Source organism: Castor canadensis, chromosome 4 (genome assembly GCF_047511655.1).
Source record: "Castor canadensis chromosome 4, mCasCan1.hap1v2, whole genome shotgun sequence".
NCBI lineage: Eukaryota > Metazoa > Chordata > Mammalia > Rodentia > Castoridae > Castor > Castor canadensis.
In genome coordinates, this window is record NC_133389.1 from 83,248,762 (window position 1) to 83,266,673 (window position 17,912).

Consider the following 17,912-nt stretch of genomic DNA (forward strand, 5'->3'; position numbering starts at 1 on the left):
TGGGATTGACATCTGAAGACTTTTGCTCTTTTTAAAGTGGGGAATTTGCCCTTTCAGTACACAGAGGGCCCTGGAAGATAACATACATCCCCAGTCCCCAGATCCAAAATTATAGTCCACAGGACCCAGGCTGCCCGCCCCTCAGGTGCCAGGATGAAAAGTGAAGCTTGTGAAGGGCTGACATTGCCTTCCATCTGCTGTGTGCAGGTGTACCTGTGGGCTTTGAGCTAATTCTCCCAACCACTTCAGGAGAGAAGTGGGATAGGCAGGGCCGGGACCCAGCTTTGCTAGACTTCCAGAGCCCAGCTCTTTCTGAATGGCTCTAGGGTGGGGTGGTCTGTGCTATGTCCTCCAAAGTGGATGAGGGTTGACATCATGGGCCCCTCTGGTGATGTTCTCCCAGATGGCATGGGTCCCCAGAGCCCTGTCACAGGAAGCAATATCCCTGGGCTCCACCCTCTGAGATCAACTTCAGGAAAATTAGTGAGTGATTATGTGAACTGATATATTACAAACATAGAATGAACACCTCCTCAACCTTTTATTTAATTTGTGAGGGAATCCGTAAGATATCGCCTCTAGTTCATAGGAGAATTCAAAGTACTATACATATAATGCATTTATGAGTGAATGCAACACTGGCTGCCTACAAGGGGAGGGGAGTGAAATCGGTTGTATTCAACTAGACAGTAATCATTTGTATGTTTTGGACAACGCCTGGTTCTGCACTGAAGACACCCAGTAATGTTTTTTATTTATTTCAGAAGTCTTTCAGTTACAATAAGTGATCCACAAATTGGTCTATGAGCTTCCTAGAAGCTAAATAAAAGAGGAAATCAACTTCAAGACTCTGTATGCATAAGGACAGATACCTACTAGCTCCCCACTGCATTGAGACCAGGTTCTCCTTCAGGGAGGGGTCTTCGAAGGGGACAATGTCCTTAACAGTATCATTACTACAAGGGCAGTGGTGACTGGAGTAGCAGCCGAGGAAGTGGTTCCCAAAATATCCCAAATCAGCAGCAGGATATTTTACGCCCCAGGCCCAAACTCCCGGGTTTCAAAGGTCAGGTCTGGCCACCTGCCCCAGGACACCAAATACAAAAGATGAATAATGGTGAAAGGCAGAGAAAGGAGGGTAATTATAAGTCATGAGCAGCCTAAGGAAGAGGAAACATAGCATTTCAATCCATCTTCCCCAAACAGACATTTACTTTAGGTTTAAACAGGAGGAAGGGGAGAGTTATGTGTAATTATTAAACAGTCCAGTCACAGGTGTGTTCAGGTGGCAAGGGGTGTTCTGTCAGCTCATTGTCTCAGGAGCGGTCAGGTGGGGCCTTGTTACACCTGCAGGTCAGGTGATCGGTTTTGTGGAGGCTCTGCTTATTCCTTTCCTTGGGAGCAGTTTCCTCCATCTCTTGCTGTAAATCAATCAGTCCTGTACTTCCTGGACTCTTAAGGTGACTGCAAAGTGACTGCAGAGCAGAGAATAGCTTAGAGCAAAGACAAAATGGACACAGTGGTGCCAAGTTTTTCTCCTGTTTTTAGTTAATTTGGAGGCCCAAGTAAGGAGGCAGCGGTTTTCAGCACAAGCAGCTTTTAAGCACCGTTCTACAGCTGTTGCATGAGCAGCCTCAGCTGAGAACCTGAGAAATGCCCCGCCCCAAGCCCTACTCCAGACCTCCTGAGCAAGCTGTTTGAACAATCCCTCCAGGCAATCCTGAAGTTCAGAATGATGGCACAAGAGTTCTTAATCCTGCCAACATTTTAGAATTACCTGGAAAGCTTGGCATGATACCGGCTTGGGCCCACTCAGGCTAATTCCACGGGAATCTCTGGGTGCAGGGCCTGGTTGAGTACACTTTTGGGGCTCCCCAGGAGTGGTGCTCCCATGGTGGGTGCAGTCAGGAGGAAGGCCCGCTGCTGTCAAGTCATTTAACACAAGTAGAGGCTTCTGTTGGTCCTGAGCAATCCAGACCTGCACACATAAGTAGATGTCATCCTGTCTTCCGTATGTCTCAACTCTAAGCACTTACACAAGTGGCAGAGTCCCAGGCCCTGAAGATTACAAAAAAAAAAGCATTCATTAGACACCACTGGCTCCTCATCTCAAAGAGTCAGGGACTGGGGACATAATTCAGTGACAGATTACTTGCCTAGCATGCACTAGGGTTCTGTCCCCAGCACCATAACAAACAAACAAAGGTTGAGTCCAAGGAGTCAGTGCCTACTGGGAACTTGAAAGTGTCCCATGAGGACTCCAGAAAGGCAAGGGGGGACGGGGAAAGGTTGCAGATGCTGTGGCCTGTGGCCCTTGTCCTCTGCTCCATCAAGCCCGGTGCTGTGGCTCTTCCCCACAGGCTGCGAGGCGCTATGGGACAACATGAGCTGCTGGCCCCCCTCTGCACCAGGACAGACTGTGGAAGTGGAGTGCCCAAAGTTCCTCCAGATGCTCACGAGCAGAAACGGTAACCACCCCGCCAAGGGGCATGGCGAGGGGATGTGGGTGGGCCCTGGGTGGAGACTCGGCCCAGAGGCAGGAGACTGGGAAATGTCTCTGGGGACAAACACTGGGTAAAATGATGGGGGGGGGGATCCCTGTTGGGGACTGGAAGTCTTGCTTGGGCTTAATTCTCAGGGTCCCATGGAAGGGGGTGGGAGGCAATGTCCGGGGAAGGTGATAAAGAAGACTGGCCTTACTTCTTCTGCCCCATGCCCCCCCACTTAGGGGCTTCCCTTCCCCTTCCACGTTTCCGCCCTCTCAGCAGCAGAACTTGCTCCAGCCACCATGCGTGGCCCTACCCTGGCAGTCCCAGGCTCCCAAACAGCCTGCCTCCCAGAGCACTCATTTCCTTTGCCCATTCTTCCAGGCCCTTCTGGTTAACTGTGGTCTCCCTGGGAGTCCTGGCCTCCCAGGGATCCCTTATCTCAGGACGGCTAAAATTTGTGAGAATTTTCTTAATTGACTGACTCTTGCTAGGCACCTTCATGCACATGGGCTCATTCAGTCACCATGAAACTCCTGCAGGTCACATACTTTTCCTTCTGACCCAGTAAACCACTTGACTCAGTAAAGAGTAATAGCAATAGTTGGGTGTATTGTTGCATGCCTATAATTCCAGCACTCAGTACTCTGAAGCAGGAGGATGGTGAGTTCCAGGCCAGCCTGGGCTACATAGTGAGACCCTATCTCAAAAACAAACAAACATAATAGCAATAATAGTGACTGAGAGAGGTTTGGCAGTTTGTCCTAAAGTTCATAGCAACAGATGGAGAAACTAAGAATCAAGTCCAATTTCTAACTTTAAAACTGATGCCCCGTTCTTGAGGTCATGGTCAAGGCAGGTCTCTGGCCCCATGGTCAGGGTGTCCCTGAGAGGAGGAAACACAGGTTCATGGCCTTTCGCTCCAGACCCTGGTCTCCAACTCCTGTCCAGTGCACCACCATGGCTGTCTGGATTTTTCTCCTGTTGGAAAGGATTGGAACGCCTCCTTCCCAGGCCTCCTTTCAAGGCCTTCTCAGAACTATCATTCCACATCTTTCTTCCTCTCCCCCTCCTGCGTTTCTGCAGAGCGGCCAGGCAGAGTCGATGCCCGCGGCCATAGGAGTGACCAAGTGCCAAACCTGTCACATCCCTCCCCAGTTAACTAATTAAACTCCTGCTCACCTCACTAACTCGAAGTCCACTGCCCCTCAATTGAGTCTTCCACCCTTGAATTTCTTGATACCCACTGGGTATCCTTCAGAGGGTCTGCTTCTTGTCTTCTGCTTTGAAAATGGAAGCTGGGGTCCCTATGCCTACCTTTACTGCAGTTTCATGTCAATACCACATGGTGTCGCTGTGGGGATGCAGGTCCACACTGAGGCCTGCCTACTGGACTCTGGGCCCAGCTCCTGGGGTGATTGGGAGAATCCGTTCACCTGGTGCCACCCTTTTAATACCAGGCTTCTGGGTGCTGACTGGCCCAAAAGCATGGGTCCAGGTCTGTCCGGCCTCAACCTGTCACCAAGAACCTTCCCCACCCAGTAGCTCTACCTCTGGGTCTGATTAGAACCCTGCCCTTATCTCCCTCCAGGAAGGGACGGCACCCCCAATGATGGCCCACCCCAATTCCAACCCCTGGAGAAGTGCCTAGGAAAGACAAAGAAAAAGAAATTCTAGAATTCATGAATAAATAAATTCTTTCTCGGGGCACCCACCACATGGGGCTGGGGAGGACGGGCTTCGGTGTGACTGAGAGACTACCAGCTGCACTCTGCCCCAGATAGTTCTTGTGCTAGGCCCAGAATGTTCCCTCCAGGAGGCATTCCTTTGATTCTTAAAAGGGCACTGGTCTTTCAGAGCTCCTTATTAAACTATGCATTTCTGGGCAGGGTCAGGCTTGGGCCCTCTTTCTCCTTTGGCTTAGTAGGGGTCGTCCATATAGCAGTAGCAGTTCCTAGCCTGGATAGGGTCTGGGAGACTTGATAATCCTATGAAAGCTTTGTTTCGGTTCCTCCCTGAATTGCATATGTGTATATGTACAAACGCACTCACTGTGCTTTCAGGACACCCCACAGGTAGACGCTGACCTGTACCTAGTTAAGGACCCCTAACCTATTAGAAATGGTACTTGGGGAAGCAATTGGAGTTGAAGGAACCCCAGAGATCATGCGACCCCATCCTTTGCAGTCCTGCCTGTGGCTCCCTCAGCAGGGTCTCTGCCTTCTTGGCAGCTCTGGGCATCAGGCCTGAATCACATGCAGATCTCTTGGGAATGCTGCTGGGTCCATGAGATGGGGCCCCAGACAGGTAGGCCAGCTGTGCTGTGCTGGGCCCACGTGGAACCTGCCACTAGGCATGCACTGTCTGATAACCTTTGGCTTTAGGCTCCAGGAAGTTTGTGTTCCCATCAACCAACCCAAATTTAACCACCATTCTTTCCCATCCACCAATCTAGCTACCTTGATTTAATTCTAATGGCTTCCCACATCCTCTCCCCTGAATCCCAGACTCTGCCCACTCCTCTCTTTTTTGGAAAAGCCAAGGGGAGAAGGAAGTAGCATTGCAGGGCTGCTCTGTTCTGCATCAGTAAGACATGGACAGTCTCCGTGTGCTAACCTATGTCCTGCTCACTCTTACTGTGATGGTCATTACTCCCATGTGGCACAGAAAGGTGACATACCTGAGGTTGCACAGCCCCCAAAAGGCAGCATTGGGCTGCAAATTCAGCAGATATGGCTGCTTATAGGCCTGTGTTCCAGGCATCCCCAGCCTTCATAGCCTAGGCACGTACAGATCCCAAAGGACATGACCCCTAGGGCTGGAAGCCACTCCAGGGACCATAGGGAGAGGGCCAGGAGGAAGGGTGACCACGGTGGTAGGCATCATGGCTGGGCTCTGTAGCCCAAACCTGGGGCTCGGTTTTCTGGTCTGTAAAGTAGACAGCACCTTCCTCACTGGGATCAGAATCCCTAGCACAAAATGCTGAACACAGTGGCTATTTCTAGAAAAGCTTGCCAGCTATACCTCCCCAGCTCAGGGAAACCTGTCTGACCCTGAATACTGTGAGCAGTGGCCTACCCCTGGGGCCCATGGGAAGGGAGCATTCCAAGTCCACCTGGGACGATTAAGGGACCCCTAAATAGGGCTTTCATCTACAAGACTCAGTGATTGTGCCTTCACCCCACCATGGATGGCATACTGGCCAGAGCTGAGGAGCCCAGTGCGTGAACACAGTGAGCCATTTGGTGCAGGGAGAGCCACTTCTCCCCAGCCTGCAAGCTTCCCTTCCTGCCTGGTGGCTCCCTTCCGTGTCTTTGGCTTTGAAAGCTCCATTGGGGGTGGGGGTGTAGATCAGTGGTAGAATGTGTGCCTAGCATGTGCTGGCCTTGGGTGAGATCCCCAGCAAGAGAAAGAGAGAGAGAGAGAGAGGGGGAGAGAGAGAGAGAGAGAGAGAGAGAGAGAGAGCTGCAGTGGGAAACTCTCCCCTCTCTTCCATTAGAGATGCTCAGCACAGGCTCATCAACCCTATTCATTGATTTTCTGTCCAGCCAGTTGGCATGAATACCCTGGCTCAGGTGCTAGGGGCCGAAGAAAGCACTGCCTGGGGAGAGAGGTCAATCTGCAGTCTTGTGCCAGGGATGGAGGGCAAACAGTTGCAGGACTCCTTGTCATGGCCAAAGGATGCATAATTCCATTCCTCCCTGAGGGGCAGCTGTCTGGTAGGGGCTGATCTCTGATGGATTCCAAAGATGGGTGAATGGGGCAAGAGGTTGGGTATAAAAGAGAACTTCCCTGGAACAGCATTGTGACCACAGGAGCCTGAGAAGAGTTGATCATAGGAGTGGTGCTCCAGAAGTTCTGGGGACCTTCCTGGTACATGGTGGCAGGACCAGGGTTTGGGCAAAGCAGCGGGAGGAGTAAGAAAGGGACTACACTAGTACGTGGCCTTTGGGGAAGAGCGTGGGCCCTGGCATCTAATTCCCTTTCTTCAATTCCTAGGCTGGGATCCTGGGCAAGTTGTGTAACCACTGTGCCTCAGTTTTCCCTCCCGTAAAATGGTTGCAATATTTACATGTTACTGTAGATTTTACTGTAAAAATACCCGCGCCTGGCCCCTGTTGCTCACCACAGGACATTAGTACCCACAGGGTCCCTGTTCCGAAACTGCACACAGGACGGCTGGTCAGAAACCTTCCCCAGGCCTGACCTGGCCTGTGGGATCAACGTGAATGACTCTTCCAATGAGAAGCGGGTAAGTCTGTCACCCTCTACCCCTCAACTCTGGGTGGGGGGCTGCGGGGTGGGAGGCCTCAGAGAGGACAGAAGAAGCCAGCATAGGCCAGGACTCAGGACCTGGGCTGCTGTCGGCACCCACTTCCCCTGCTCACCCGGGGCTCACTGGCCTGCTCTTCTAGCCTGGTCTATCAACTTGGAGGTGAAGGTCAGGAGGACCCTGAGCATTGCCAAGTGTCACCATGAGACCGGGGGTGTTTTATTCACTAAACTGAAAGAAAGGAAATGCTCAGAGCCAGGTCAGTGAGTCTGAAGCCCCACCTTGACCTCAGCAGGTCTGGGAAGGACTATGCTCTATGCCTCAGTTTATTTGTCATGGAAATGAGGTTAATAAGAGTTCTGACCACAGAGGCTGGTTAGGAGAACTGAACAAGTTGATGCGTGGATGTGTCAAGATGTGTGCCTGGCCATAGGAAATGCTCTATAAGTTTGTCCTCAAGACAGTTTCCTGCCTCTGCTAAGGAAGGAGAGAGCAGCCGCAGGGCAGGCTTAGTCTAAGAGAGGAAGTTCACTAGGAACTGAGGGCGGGCAGACCTCCAAATGCTCCCTGTGAGGGTGACTGTCAAGGTCCAGCTCCAGCTGGGTTCATTCTGAGTTACTGCCCCTTCCCAGAACAGCCCTTTTCTAGAGTTCACTCATACTCTGCCACCTTGCCTCTCACCTGGGGCTTTTCCCTTAACAGGGGGCCTCCTGCCTAGACAGCACTTTTGTCCTCTCTTTTTCTGACAGATTCTTATACATCCTTCAAGACCCCACTTAGGTCAACTCCAGCCCTCTCTGATTTTCCTATTACCTGCCATGTCATGTTCAAATGACCATCGTGTGCCATGTGACTCCACCTCTCTTACTTCAATGTGAGCTCTTTAAAGTGTTCACTCATCCAACAAACATTTACTGAGCACCTAGTATAGGCCAGGCATTTGTCTAGGTGCAGGGCTCCTGCAGTGACAAATTGGAGAGTTTTATTTACTTCTCACATGCTTGATAAATGTTTGTTGTTATGTATAAGTTCCTGAGTTTAATTCCCTACCTCTCCCCAAGTTTGTTGTTCCAAGCTGCTTGATGTACATTAAATCCTCAAAATAACCCTGCAAGGACATGGCTTCACTGAATAAAAGTTCATTTGTTCATTGCGAAATTCCATGTTGCAGACAAGGAAACTGAGGCTCAGAGGGGCTAAGGAACACGATTATGAAGTAGTAGACAGGATTTGAACCAAAGTTAGCCCTGGATAGGATAGCCTCAGATAGCTCAGTCCTCTGTCTTTTGCCACCTCCCTGACCCTTAGGAGGTGCACTTTTAAGTAGCACCATTAGCTAGAATCCCAGGCAGGAACATGGGTGGACAAGATTGCTTGTCCCTTGGAGGGTGGGCTGGGGACATGTCAGAGAAGCATGGAGTGGGGAGTGGCAGGAGTAAGGGAGAAAAAGGTGAAGTTGGCTGGCAGACCACCCAGCCTTCCTAATTTTTTCTAGCACCCCTCTCTCCATGGTCAATCCATCTGGTTCCATTTGAAGGAGGGCGGGCAGGGGGTCAAGGCAGGAATGGAGTTTCTTTCTTTCAAGAGCTTGTTGGGGAAAATCCACAAGGCTTTCAAATCTGGCCAGAGTGAGGCAAATTAAGGGTGAAATTCATCAAAGATTTATCAGTGGGCACTTTCGGTCCTGGGAGCGTGGCTAGTATGCTCTGTTCTCTGTAGATGACCCTTTTTGTCACTGGCTTATGTGAAGACCCAGGCACTTATAAGTATCAGATTTGTGAAATTCAATAAACTAAAGAAGGCATATTCTTATGATGGGTGGCAGGATGGAGGGTTAAAGAGTGCTTTGGGCTACAAGTAACAAATTTCTAATTGCTTTAATAAGCGAACGAGGCTCATATCTCACGGAATGCAGAGAATGGGCCTCGGGAGAATGCAGAGAATGTACTGAATGAAGCAGTACAAAGCGCCAAGGGCCAGGTTACTTCCAGCTCTCTTCCTGCCACCATGGCGGCATCTTCCTGAGGTGCCAGCAATGACAGCTGCAGACCTCCCCCTTCCTGCTTGCTCAGGAGGGACAGTCTGGCTTCCTGTGGTTCCTTTCTGAGAGCTAGAAAGCTGCTTTTCCCTAAACCCAGCAAGCCTGAATTCACATCTCACTGGCCCAAAGTGACTTAGGACTGCCCACCCCTGAGCTCATCAACCATTGGCAGAGGAATGAAATTCATGATTAGCTTAGACAGTAGCTCTCAAACCTTTTGGGCTTGGGATCCCTTGACACCTTTAAGGATTACAAAAGACAGAAAAGAAAAAGGAGATTAGTTTTTGTAATTTACATCAAAAACCACACATTGAGAACTGTGTGGTTTAGACTAGTCAGCTGGGAAGAACCGAACCCAGGGCCTTACCTGTAGTGTTCACAGCAGGATTAAAACCCAAATCCAAAACGAAGAAGCTGAAACTTAGCAAAGGTAAATGCCAAAATTGTGAGCTTAACTCAGAAGATTAATTATCCAAGAATGGTGGGAAGAAAACGTAGCCTGGCTTCAGCTCACATTTTTTAAAAATTAAAAAAATAGTTAAATTGGCGTGCACCTATGGTGCTCGCTACTCGGGAGGCTAAGGCTGGAGTGTTTTGAGATTTCTGCCTGTCTGAGCAACATAGTGAGGGGACCCTTCTCAAGGGAAAAAAAAATCTCGGGAAGACTGGGTTTCTAGATCTCATGATTCACTGGTGACTAAATGCTGGTCCACAGCTGTGCTCCTCCTCTGGGATTTGAAATATCCTATTTCTTATTGGTAAAGTGTCTTGCTTTTATCAACTGATTGTGAAGACATGCATTAAGTGGGTTTTATTTTTTCAAAGTTCTTACAAGTCACTAGAGTATTGACAAACACCAGTTTGTCAACTCAGGTGGATGGAAAGACCAGGCATAGAGGCACTAAGCTGTCTGCTTACCTAGAGCAGGGAGTGCCAAGCTACAGTCCTTGGACCAAATCCACCCACCACCTGCTTTTGCAAATGAAGTTTTATTGGAACAGAGCCCAGCCATTTGCACCCGAAGACTACTGTTTTGGGACAAGGATAGAGTTGAGTAGTTGCAAAAGAGACAGGTATGGCACCCAAAGCCCAAATTATTACTCTCTGTCCTTTTATAGGGAATTCTTGCTGGTAGCTGGTCAAGAGGAGATAGCAAGAGGGTGGCACAGCCAGGTTCCACAGCACAGACAGACAGACAGCAAGGGGGCTCCTAGACCCCCTGGGGGTGGTGCATGTACAGCTGCAGATGCTAAAAGCTGAGGGACCAAAGGGTCACATGAGGACTCCTGGGAGCAGGGCACTTCCTGGGTCAGACCTTGCAGACAGGTGGAAGGCATGAGAGCTGGCATGAAGGTGACCAGGCAGCAGTGACCACAGCATGGTATGGTACAGAATAGTCTACCAGGACACTCGGCAACTATCAGTCTTTTCCTTCTCAGACTCCTGAAGGCTGGCACAGGTGTCCCCAGGGTGAGGCTGATACCCTCAGCTGTGGGGCTTATCTTACACACGGCACAAATACAGGATGCCATGTTGGTATCCAGTTTTTTGTCACTTCACATGTCTTTGATGTCTCAAATTCTAGGAACCATTCATATAAGGCAACTCAGTGCACTTCAGGGCTCTTTTCTTCATCCCTGAGAGGTCGCCCTTGCCTTCTGAGAGAGCAGTTAGGTCAGGGGGAGGCTTAGAGTACCACAGCAGGCTACCATGTGGATGGTCAACTCTTGCTATCAAAAAATTTGGGGTTACTGTGAGTCAAAACCTACTTACTACCTGGTAACTTCTCCCCACTGGAGCTTGCACATGAAGTCTTTGCCTTTCTTCCACATGTCAATCTTTCTAATATTTTTCTCCCCTAAGTTGTTTTTTCCCCTCTGGGAGAAAACCATGCTCTCCTCAGATGACACAATGACTGTCCTCTGGAAGTGTTCAGTTTATTAATGCACCTCTTAAAATAACACACTCAGACTGGACACAGCACTCCCTACATTCCAGCATGAATAGCTGCCACAGCACTTCAGCAATGTAACTGAGAATAGGCCTAATTTTTTCAGCAGCTACCTCATACCCAACCCTTTGTACTAGCTCATACTGCTGACTCATTTGGAATGGAGGATGGGGAAAAATTACCTTATACTTCAGATCGTGTCTAGATGACTGATACAATTGGATACTTTGGAAGTACTTGCTTTACTATATTGTTTAGGGAATAGTGACAAGAAAATACTCTTTACATGTTCAGTGTAGTTTTTTTTTTTTTGTGGTACTGGGGTTTGAACTCAGGATCTCATGCTTGCTTGACAGGTGCTGTACCGTTTGAGTCATTCCACCAACCCTGTTTTTGTGCTGGGTATTTTGAGATAGGGTTTCACAAACTATTTGTCTGGGCTGGAATTGAACCATGATCCTCCTGATCTCTGTCTCCTGAGTAGCTAGGATTATAGATGTGAGCCATGAGAGCCCAGTTGGTTTTTTAACAAATATATTTTAGGTTGTGGTTGGTTGAATCTGAGAGTGCAAAACTAGTGAATATGGAGAACTGATTGTATTTCTTAGATTTAATTGTTGGAGTAGAGGGAGGTCAGAAGAAATGCACATTTCAAAGGTTCTTGACATATATTTTCTATGTTACTTTCCAGAAAGATTGAACCAAGTCTCTCCCACTCTACCCTCACCTGAATAGAATATTATTACTTTTAAATACTTGTTTATTTGGCTGACAAAATATTATCATTGTCTTAATTTCTGTTTCCTTGATTCTTTTTAAGACTATTATGCAATTTATTTTTCTGAACCTGAATCCAGGTGTTTAATCTCTACATGTCACAATTTAAATTTTCTCAGCATTCCAATCCACTGGGCTTTTTGTATCAAAGATGAGCCAACAGTGTGAAGTGGTTGCTGAGCAAAGTCAATGCCTACTTGGCTGCATTAATAGGAGAGCAATGTATAGACTGAGGAGGTGATGGTCCCATACTTCTTCCTGGTCACTGAATACATCTGGAGGTTTTCAGCTGTGTGGCCCTGGGTAGCTGATGTAAGAAGGACATTGACAGGTGGGAGCATATTGATTGAGCTAAATGGTGAAGGATTGTGGGTAGAGGTTAAAGACACAGAGAACAAGACCTGAGAAGGTAAGTGAGGAACAATGGGTAGAAGAGCTTTATTCAAAAATGACAGGTCTCGCTAACACAATCTCCATAACTTTTCTATATAAGATAGGCCTTGCCAGGTGCCTGTGGCTCACATCCGTAATCCTAGCTACTCAGGAGGCAGAGATCAGGAGGATTGCAGTTCAAAGCCAACCCTGGGCAAATAGTTTGTGAGATCCTATCTCAAAAATACACAATACCAAAAAACAGGGCTGGCAGAGTGAAAATTTAATATTTCATACTGTTGTACACCAAATGACCTCCTAGAATGTCAGGGAGTCCCTTGTCCCTGGAGGTACTTAAGTAAAGGGTTGAATTTGTAGTGATGGGTGGGGGCCTATGCAGAAGGTGGAAGGTTGAACAGGCATCAGGTGTTCTGTTGTTTTGGGTCTGTGAACTGGCACCCCTGGCCTATGGATGAACTGGTAGTCAGGTCTCCAGCACTCATGCTGCCTGTGCATGGAGGCACTGCAGGGCCAGCCACAGCCAGGAGGGTGGGTGGGGCTGACCCTGCCTCTCTCTGCAGCACGCCTATCTGCTGAAGCTGAAGGTCATGTACACTGTGGGCTACAGCTCCTCCCTGGTGATGCTCCTGGTCGCCCTCAGCATCCTGTGTGCTTTCCGGTGAGAACACACTGTCTGCTCTGTCTCACAGCCCTTCCTGGGTACAGACTTTGGGTTTTGTCTTAATCGCTCAGGAGGGAAAAAGAAAAGAGGAAGGCCTCAGTGGGCTGCTCTGTCATCTCTCCATCTACAGCTCGCCTGGGGCAAAGCATGGATGTTCCTATGACTGCATTCATTCCTTCATTCAACATTCACTAGGCGTTACTGAGAACTTGAGGCCAGTTACTCTACCTATTTTATTTCTAATTTTCCCGTGATAGGAAGAAATAGGTACCATTACCTCCACTTTACAGGTGTACTGATCAGATTCTCGGTCACAAGAGACAGAAATCCACCTCAAAATAGCGTCAGAAAAGCAAAAGTGATCTGACCCATGTCACCCTCTTCCCAGCTGGCTCCAGTAAGTGTCCCAGGGAACACTCATAAACCCAGCTTAGGTCACGTGCCCAATCCTTAGGCCAGGATGGAGCACACTGGTTGGTCAGGTCTGTCATGAGAGCAAGAAGGGCGGAGTCATCTCCCCCAATGTTGGAAGAGGCTCCCAGTACAAAGTCCTGTTTCTCGCTAGTGGAGTGGCTCAAGAGGTAGAGCACCCGCCGAGCAAGCATGAGACCTGAGTTCAAGCCCCAGTACCACCAAAAGATAAAAATAAAGAAAAAGAGACTTCAGAAATCTTGTTTCTGGTACCAGAGGAAGGGGAACAATTAACAGACTTCTGATCCCACATCGGAAGAAACAGTTACAGGACTGGAGATGGTGGATCAGGACAGAATATGTATTGCCCATTAACCCTAGCTTCTTTATTTTTTTCAAACTGTAGTGTGAGTCAGAATGGAATTGGCCCCTGGGGGCCCCAGGTCTTATTCAGGTTCAGCTAACAAAGAGAGGTGTGACCCGGAGGGACTGATGACCAGACCTTCAGTTTCCCCAGTGCACTGAGGGCGGGCCCTGCGTTCTCTCTGCCAGGAGGCTGCACTGCACCCGCAACTACATCCACATGCACCTGTTCGTGTCCTTCATCCTGCGCGCCCTGTCTAACTTCATCAAGGACGCTGTGCTCTTCTCCTCCGACGACGTCACCTACTGTGATGCCCATCAGGTGACATGCCGGGGTGCCCCAGCCTAACTCGCAAAGGGCAGTACCCCAATTGCCCTCACTCCAGCTCCCTGCCACAGCTGCACTAATGCTGGGGCAGGGCCTGGAAGTTCTGGGAGACGCCTCGCTGCACACACAAAGCCTGGGCCATGTGTGAGGCAGTTTGCTGGGAAGTGACCACTGGGAGTCAGATCCATTGTGAGATTTCTCTCTTCCCATCCTGCCAATCCCTAGGTGCCAGTTGGCACACACAGGTTTGTGGAAAAATGTGTATTTTGCTAAATCCATCCCCCAATGCCCATGTGACTCATAATTCACTGCAATCGTCCAGCACTTGGGAATCTGTTTTGCTGCAAATAACAGAACTGTTCACCTGGGGCTTCAATAAACCAGGGTTGCTTCCCACACAGGCAGCCCACAGATGGGGAATCCAGAGATGCACACTGTCTTCATGTTGTCATGAAGGACATAGTCGTTCCCCTTTTTTTCCCTTTCTGCTCTGCCATCCATAATGCATTCCTTTGATTTCAGGCTTTACACCTCATGGTTGCAATATGGCTGCTGCAACTCCAGACACATGACCGTGTTCTGGCCAAGGAGGAAGGACAAAGTTTGAATATTTTTCCTTTTGGGAGGCTTTGCTTTTTCATCCCTCCCCAGAGGCTCCTATATATACTTCTTGACTAGGATTGTCATGTGACCACACCTAACTGCAAAGGAAGCTGGGAGATTTGAGATTTTTTTACTATGACAGTCTCTATAGCAGAGCAAGCAGGGAAAGAGACTGGAAATTGAGATTAGTTCAGTCAACCTGCCTGCACCTCCCCACCACTCTCATCTGCTTGTGTTGCTTCTGGTTTTGAGTGTGTGTGTGTGAGTGAGTGTGTGTGTGTGTGTGTGTACACATGTGGTGCATTTGCATTTTCTTAGTTAGACTGGGAGGTCCCTTAAGTTGGGCACTGGTGGTGCATGCCTGTAATCCTAGTTACTCAGGAGGCAGAGATCAGGAGGATCTCAGTTCAAAGTCAATACCGGGAAAATAGTTAGCAAGACCAGATCTCAAAAAAACCCATCACAAAGAAGGACAAGGTGTAGGCACTATGTTCAAACACCAGTAGCACACACACACACACACACATACACACACACACACAAAGAAAAATAGAAAAAGACTGAGAAGTCCCTCAGTAGGATCCGTGTCTCTCCAGGACGGAACAAGAGACCCAGACTGGGAGTCAGGAGATTTCAATTCTGGCCCCTCCCCTTCCTGGCTAGCAGTGAACACATCCAGCAAGGAATCTTCTTAGGTTCTATGAAACATCAAACTTATGAGCCAAGCTTGGGCCACACTGGGACTCAGAGCCTCTGGGAGGCCCCCAGGTAGGAGCCACAGCCAGCCAGCTCAGTAGCAATGGGGCCATCCCAGGAGCTGTCCTCTCCCTGTGGACACCACCACCAGGAAAGGAAACCCACATGCTGCTATGGGAGCCTCCTGCCCCAAAATCCCATGGGTATAGCCCAGTGGTCCCTGCAGGGGACCTGCCTGTCAAGGCATTGGGAAGCCCAATACCATGGTGTCCCACCAGGCATTTGGAAGGCTCCAGGAGAGGTGTAACATGCCAGTTGGGGGGCATCTTTACTGTCATCAATGTTGCCTCCTAACAGATGGCACATCCCTTCATCATGTTCCCTGGGAAACTGAGCTTAGAAAGTGTTGTGTTAATCTGGCTCAGAAATCCCTCCCTCCCCTCTCTAGGCTGTGGTTTCCTCTTCAGAGAATTGAGGGCTTTGGGCAGTATCTTAGAGTTTTCCACTGGAAGGAGTGGCTTCCTCACCAAGCCTAAAAGCCAGTTCCAGAATTGGTACCCAGTGCCTGCTCCTGCACCGACTCATTGGCCACCTTGGCTGAACCCTCTGGCCGTGACTTGCTCTCTCTGGGAAATGACAAAACCAGGGCCTGCTTGCCAGACAAAGGAATGCCTTAGGAGATGGCCTTGAACCCAAAGGCTCAAGCTCTGCAGCCTGGTTCTGTCACACCCCCTGCTTCTTTTGGGGCTGGTGCAGAGGGAAGCCCACAGTCACCAGCCTGGACTCACCTGCCTTTCTCTGTGCAGGTAGGCTGTAAGCTGGTCATGGTCTTCTTCCAGTACTGCATCATGGCCAACTACGCCTGGTTGCTGGTGGAAGGCCTCTACCTTCACACACTTCTGGTTATCAGCTTCTTCTCAGAAAGGAAGTGCCTGAAAGGATTCATTGCCCTCGGATGGGGTATGTTTCTCCATGGTGTAATGCCCATGTGTTGTGTAACAAACAGCATTGAGTTGTATCTCAGACTCAGAAGGATTTGCTTTCTAGTTCTGGCTCCACACTTAACTGACTTGTGATGGATTAGACACTGGCCTTAGTTTTCTTATCTGTCAAATGAAAAATAATAGCTAAAATTTATCTGCCACTTCTGGTATCCAAAGCCTTTTTCAATTTTTACAATTTTGTTGCCTCATCTTTATAGCCAGTCCATTCGTGTCTTCTTTTTTGCTTCCTTTCTGTAATCAGGATGTCAAGCTGACTCCAGCAACTCAACAATGTCTCTCCTTAGCCTTTCATAGCATCAGCTTTATTGTTAGGGTGGTGGTCCCAATGTCATTGCCAGCAGCAGCTTCTGGGCTACAATGCATGAGGCCCTGGGTTTTATCCCCAGCACCACAAAAAAGGAAACAACAGCAAAAAAACGACAAAGACAAACTATGTTGCAGTATTCCCAGCCTATGCTCTGAGGCACTTTCTGACTGGACCTCTTATAGCTCATACATATCCCTGAACCAATCTCAGGTTCCTGAGAGAATAGAGTATGCTGATTGGTGTAAGCTGCTCAAACCACATGGCTTCCCAAAGGTAATTCAGGTTTCAGTTTCTAAGAGAGAGAGGAAATAATATCAAGACAGCCACCTGCAGAGGTTCCCATGAAATCTCTCCCTCCTTTCCTTTTTGGTCAAGGAAAATAACTCTATTTCTTGAGCTCTCTGTACATGCCAGACACTGGGCTTAGTACTTTACCTGGATCATTTAGTCATTACATTAACCTCCCGAGGTCCCTCAGAGACCTCAGATCAGAGACCTCAGCTCAGAAATCACAGCTCAGAGACGGGACATCATATGTTTGCCTCACATTGTAGACAAGGGCAGACCCAGGGTTCAAACAGAAGCCTGTAATATTCAGAACCCTTTAACTCCTACCCTATCGTTAACGAACTTCCGCTTCTCTGTCCATTTGCTTACCCATCCACACATCCATTTATCTGCTCATCTATCCATATACCCACATACCCATGCATCCACCCATCCATCCAGGCATGCATGCATACCCCTGTCCATCCATCCACTCATCCATCCATCCATCCATCCCTGCATCTATTCATCCCCTCACCTGCCCATCTGCCCATCCATCCATTCATCCATCCATCCAAGCATTGCTCATTTGCTAATCCTACATTTAAGGCACCCACTGGGTTCTGCGCAGGGAGCCAGGTTCCTGTGAGTGCCTGCCTCACAGGCTTACAGTGATAGTCATTGGTCCCAGCATTAGCTTCATTTGGTTTCTTTCTGATACCTTTAATTAAGAAGTGTACCTGACAGGAATGTTCTCCACTGACTTTTCTGCTTGTCTAAATCATTATATGCTAGGGTCCTGTCTCCCCACGGAGCAGCAGGGAGGCTGCCTGAGCTGGCAGAGCAGACTGCACCTTCCTGCTTCTGAAGCTTGGTAGTCTGATTAGCACAGAACCCTCAGCCAGAAGGGGCTGATAGAGCAGTGCAGATGTCTACAGCGGCCAGCAGCCCCAGGGGCCGAGAAATCAGGGACTTGCTTTATTGCTGCTGACTGCCAAAAAAAACACCCAGTTTGGAGCCTTACTTGCCAAGCTCTGAAGCCCACACCTGCCAGGATTCACCCATAGGAACATGGAGAGTTTCTTCATCTGTAATATCAGGATCATAATTTACTCCTCATTCTTTAAGCATGTCTTGGACTTAGAGATCACAAAAATATAGAAATTAGTCAAAAAGTAGAAATTACCAAAAACATTACAGTTCCATCACCCAAGGGATTTGTAGTCTGGTGGGGAGACAAAATTGCATTGTGGGTCTGAGGACGTAGCTCAGGGGTAAGGATGTTGTGTGAGTTGCTGAGTTCTATCCCCAACACTTAAAAAATGCATTATGATAATATCTCTGACAAGGG

The 17,912-nt window shown here is 48.7% G+C and overlaps 1 protein-coding gene across 8 annotated transcripts in view; it reads left to right on the top strand.

Annotated features, from left to right (window-relative positions):
• The window catches only part of Sctr (secretin receptor), a 60,857-nt gene that overhangs the window by 24,921 nt on the left and 18,024 nt on the right, over positions 1–17,912 (top strand). For 4 of the 8 annotated variants that reach the window (XM_074070548.1, XM_074070549.1, XM_074070546.1 and 1 more), the window contains 5 exons: positions 2,361–2,468; positions 6,618–6,738; positions 12,482–12,579; positions 13,546–13,678; positions 15,790–15,943. In XM_074070548.1, the coding sequence (XP_073926649.1) occupies positions 2,374–2,468; positions 6,618–6,738; positions 12,482–12,579; positions 13,546–13,678; positions 15,790–15,943 (601 nt within the window). In that variant the 5' untranslated portion in view covers positions 2,361–2,373. The remainder of the gene's footprint in view (positions 1–2,360; positions 2,469–6,617; positions 6,739–12,481; positions 12,580–13,545; positions 13,679–15,789; positions 15,944–17,912) is intronic. The other 4 variants (XM_020184084.2, XM_074070545.1, XM_074070543.1 and 1 more) reach the window with 2 other exon arrangements.